At 38.7% G+C, this 4,198-nt stretch overlaps 1 protein-coding gene across 1 annotated transcript in view; it reads right to left on the bottom strand.

Moving 5' to 3' along the window:
• The window catches only part of LOC109379198 (aldehyde oxidase 2-like), a 110,991-nt gene that overhangs the window by 22,442 nt on the left and 84,351 nt on the right, over nucleotides 1-4,198 (bottom strand). Inside the window, exons 23-25 of the mRNA XM_019635608.1 lie at nucleotides 3,336-3,388; nucleotides 2,359-2,476; nucleotides 1,560-1,612 (exon numbers count right to left, since the gene is read on the bottom strand). Of these exons, the coding sequence (XP_019491153.1) occupies nucleotides 1,560-1,612; nucleotides 2,359-2,476; nucleotides 3,336-3,388 (224 nt within the window). The remainder of the gene's footprint in view (nucleotides 1-1,559; nucleotides 1,613-2,358; nucleotides 2,477-3,335; nucleotides 3,389-4,198) is intronic.

Raw genomic sequence — 4,198 nt, 5'->3', positions numbered from 1 at the left:
AGGTCTTCCTGACTTCCCTCCCACCAAGCCAATGTGATGTCTTCCTCCTTTGCACCCATAGAACACTTGATGTGACTTCTCTTAGGACAACTGCTGTCTTCCTTGTGTTATATTTAGGTGGTCGCTTGTGTGTAGGAAGTACCCTGACAATCACTAATCACAAGGAAGTTCTCCCTATTGAATTTAAGGACAAAGGGGCTCAAAGGACAATCAATACATAGAGAGTCCTTGCTGGAGCAGAGGGTCTATATTGAGCAAACAGGATGGAAGTGTAAAAAGTAGGCTGGGGTCTGATTGGAATATATGAGGAGCAGAAAGGTGTTATCAACAACTATCTCAATTGCCAGTGGCTGCCTGTCTTTGGCCTAGCACACTGTACATACTGTGTACCTTCTAGAATATTGCACAAAACAATATTTATGGGTGGCATTCTTTTGGCAGAATCTCTCAAAAGTTTTCAAGTGCACAAGCAATTATGCTCTGTAAATTTATCCTACAGATATACACAACAGTGCAAAGATATACCCGTGGAACATCTGTACTAAGATGTTTATTGCACCATCATTTTAATAGCACAAATGAGTAACAACCTGAATGTGTATCAACAGTGGAGTGGCTAAATAAATTATGTCACATCCATATTATATAGTGCTATTCAGTCATGAAAAAGAATGAAGTAGATCATTCTATTGACACAGGAAAATGGCCATGGCCTATTGTCAAGTAGAGAAAGTAAGGTGCAGAATAATGTGTTCATTATGGTCCCATTTTGGTAAATAACTGTGTACGTGTACATATAAACATACACTAATGTTTATGCATGTGTGTATGAATACAGATGGGTGGATACACTTAGAGAAAGGGCCAGAACAATAAATGTGGAACTGTTAACAATGGTTATCCTCAACTAATAGGGNTCTCTCTCTCTCTCTCTCTCTCTCTCTCTCTCTCTCTCTCTCTCTCTCTCTCTCTCTCTCTCTCTCTCTCTGTATTTTGGTGGTTTGTTTCATTATATTGTTAAATTAATGTCATATACTTCCTGAATTTGACAATCAGTTCCTCTCTCTGTGCTTCATTCAATTAACATGCATTTACTGAGGGCCTCCTACTGACAGATACTGCACAATTGATATAATACTGGTGATGACCATCCTATCCATCTCCTCTTGCCCAAAAAAGAGCTTCAACATAGAAAGATTTTATGGCAGAGGGAGGGAGATATGTAAAATCGAGTGGCAAGTTATTTCTAATGATATCTTTTTACTATTCACTATAAAGAATATTATTTTTTATATTTCCACAATAAAGAATAGTAAATGATGATTAAACATAAGTCACATTAAAAAAAATTTTTTTACCCAATTGGGGCACATTTATTATTTCATATTTCTTTGGACATAGCTCAAAGACCTGTGTGAAGTCATAGAATTTGGGGCCTAGAAGGGGCCTCAGAGGTCACATAATAAAAACTTATTTTACAAATGAGGGAAATGAGGCCCAGAGTGATTGGGTTACTTCATATTTTCTCAGCTAAGTCAACACATTATTGTAATTTTTACCTGAAGTATCCAGTGGCTGAAAGACTGAGCCTTTGTTCAAAAGCAGCTTCTATCTGTAGAATGGGCATATTTAGTTAAAATAAAGCAAACATACCATCTGATAGGTAGAAATGAAAACATCCAATGTATAAAAATTGACATATGATCATTGTTTATAGTGCCTTGTTACCAACAATAGAACTCACCATAATATTTTTCCCTCAGCTGGTAGACTAACAATTTCCTTCTGATTGAGTTCAGAAGTCTGAATTAAACAAATAAAATAGACTCTTGCTGCACATCCCTGATGTAGACTCAGTTCACAGGGTATTTGGGCTTCATTTCTAAATGTTAGAACTCTAGTAAGTGTGCGTGCAAGGGTGTGATAATTGTGCCAATAAAATAATATATAGGGTATTGTAAAGTTGAATTAAATGAGTCATTTCCCTTGAAACTTAATAGCAATTATGCCTTTTAGTTTTCCTCCTCCTTACTCAAAACATCAATACGTTTTTGTGGCTTAGGAAGGCTCAGTCTTTGTTTCTTCTTTCTTATTTAAGCAGGGTGAGTAAGGCCTTCTGGGTATCTTTCATACACTTTCATTCTTCCTCTCAGTGATGCTGTTCCCTGCATGCTCTCTCCATACATACCTGGCACGCATCACAGACCAGCCGGCTCAGCCTTTGGTGATCTTGCCCCTTGGCAGAAATCCACTCTTAGAACTGTCGCTATGTGGTGCAGATGTATACAACCATAGTGTTCTCAGCACTGGTTTGGATTGTTTTCCCATTTGTAGTAACAAACAAAGTGGAACACTTACCCAGTCTTCCCATGTACCTTCTGGATTTTTCTTAATGATGGGCTCTAGACGTTTCAGAAGGATCTGACAAGCATTCTTGAAGGAGAAAAGAAGTGGATTCCCATCAGAGAAGAGCCCACTGGTTAGGATTTGTGTGAAAAAATATTAATTGATAATTGATTAGGTCAGTGAATGCTTGTGGAGTTGCCTGATACTGACACGCTGGGAACACCAAGACAAGAACAGCACAGCCCCTGACCTTGAGAAAAGTGTCAGTTACTGGAGGGAAACTTCCTGGTGTACTTTCTGTAAAAATATAGGCTCATCTGAATTTCTACTCTCAGGTCCCCTTCCTAAGAATAGTCATGTTCTTAATTCCTTTTTCTTTTTTTTTCTACGTTTTTGACTTATACCTTCTTTTGGCTTTTCCAGCCAGTAAAATAAATGGAACAAAACATCTTATTTTCATTCAAATTTATGCTTTCCAATCTGCAGCAATGACTGCTAACATCCTTCTGGGTCTGAAACATTATTTAACAATCTGTCCATCCCTCTATCTGTTCATCCATCCACCCTCAAACTACTGCAATGATGGTCTTTGCTTTGGGTGTGAAGTGAGAAAATAATTAAGTTTGTTTTTATAATAACCTAGATTTACAAAGTTTTTGATACTCAGAATAGAAACCTAAAACTCAGTGTCCTAGTAGATGGGTTAACACTTAGTTTGGGCTGACAACTCCCATACACACTGAGCTATTCCTATCTTCTGTTAAAATCAGGTCTCGTGAATTTTAGGCTTCCCACACATTTGTTTTGAGTGAAAGGACTCTGGTTTTGGAATCCCTAAAGGGTGTCCTCACAAAGATAAGATGGATTTGAAAGTGTTTTCTCTTGGTAGCTTTAGTGCAATGTCCTGGGAGTGAGGGAATATGCCTCCCCACACATCCCAATGGAAAAAGTGGACAGTTTATAACAGAAGCATGGTAAATAGATATTACTTGAAAAGTACATGCAATAAGATATTTGAATTAAGAAATATGAAGTCATGGTTCTATTCGGAAAAAGTACAAATTTAGCAGGATTTTTTGTTTTTGCTTTTAATATCGGTTAGAAATTTATTTTTTAAACAAGGATGAGTACTCTGGTAGAACTCTACTGATACAGACACTTTAATTGTACCATATCTACCTGGCTGGGGCTCTGTCTGCCTACTTGCCTGCAAGAATTTGTTTGTGTCAGGAGAAAGTTGCACAATTCTGCATTACTTGTGATCCAGATTTTTTCTTTCTATGTCTCCCAGGGACAGAGATTGCCTGTGTACCAAAACCCATTCTGCCCTTCTTTTATAGTTGCTGGGTATATGGTTTCTCACTACTTTACATTTTCCCAACCTCCCTTGTAGTTAGCTGTGGCCAGAGACTGGTTCTGCTAATGGATGATGAGTGGAAGTGACTTGCATCACTTCCAGGTCTGGCCTCCATGCTCTCCCCTTTCCCTGGTTCACTGGAATATTGATGCTCAAGGCAACCTTGAAAGCCACATGTTGAAGATGGAGGAATTACCATCAATCTGGGTGCTCAAATGGCTGAACACTCCCTCTGGACCTTTGCATGTACAAGAAAAGGAATTTTGTTGTGTTTCAGCCATTATGTTCTGGGTCTGTTTGTCACCTCAGTTTAGCCTACTCCAACTAATATACTCTCTCAACATTTTGGTTATCTCAAGCCTGTGCTCAGTGACACAGATGACTTCTCTGAAACCACCCACTTGTGCCTGCATCTGCCGGGAGCCGTCTGCGCCTCAGTATCTGACATGGCCAAACACTGCAATTGTGACAAATTCTGAAGCTCTGACTGAGAAA

This window comes from Hipposideros armiger, unplaced genomic scaffold, assembly GCF_001890085.2.
Source record: "Hipposideros armiger isolate ML-2016 unplaced genomic scaffold, ASM189008v1 scaffold_23, whole genome shotgun sequence".
Lineage (NCBI taxonomy): Eukaryota > Metazoa > Chordata > Mammalia > Chiroptera > Hipposideridae > Hipposideros > Hipposideros armiger.
Note: the sequence above shows the minus strand (reverse complement) of the source record. Positions and strands in the feature narration are given on the sequence as shown.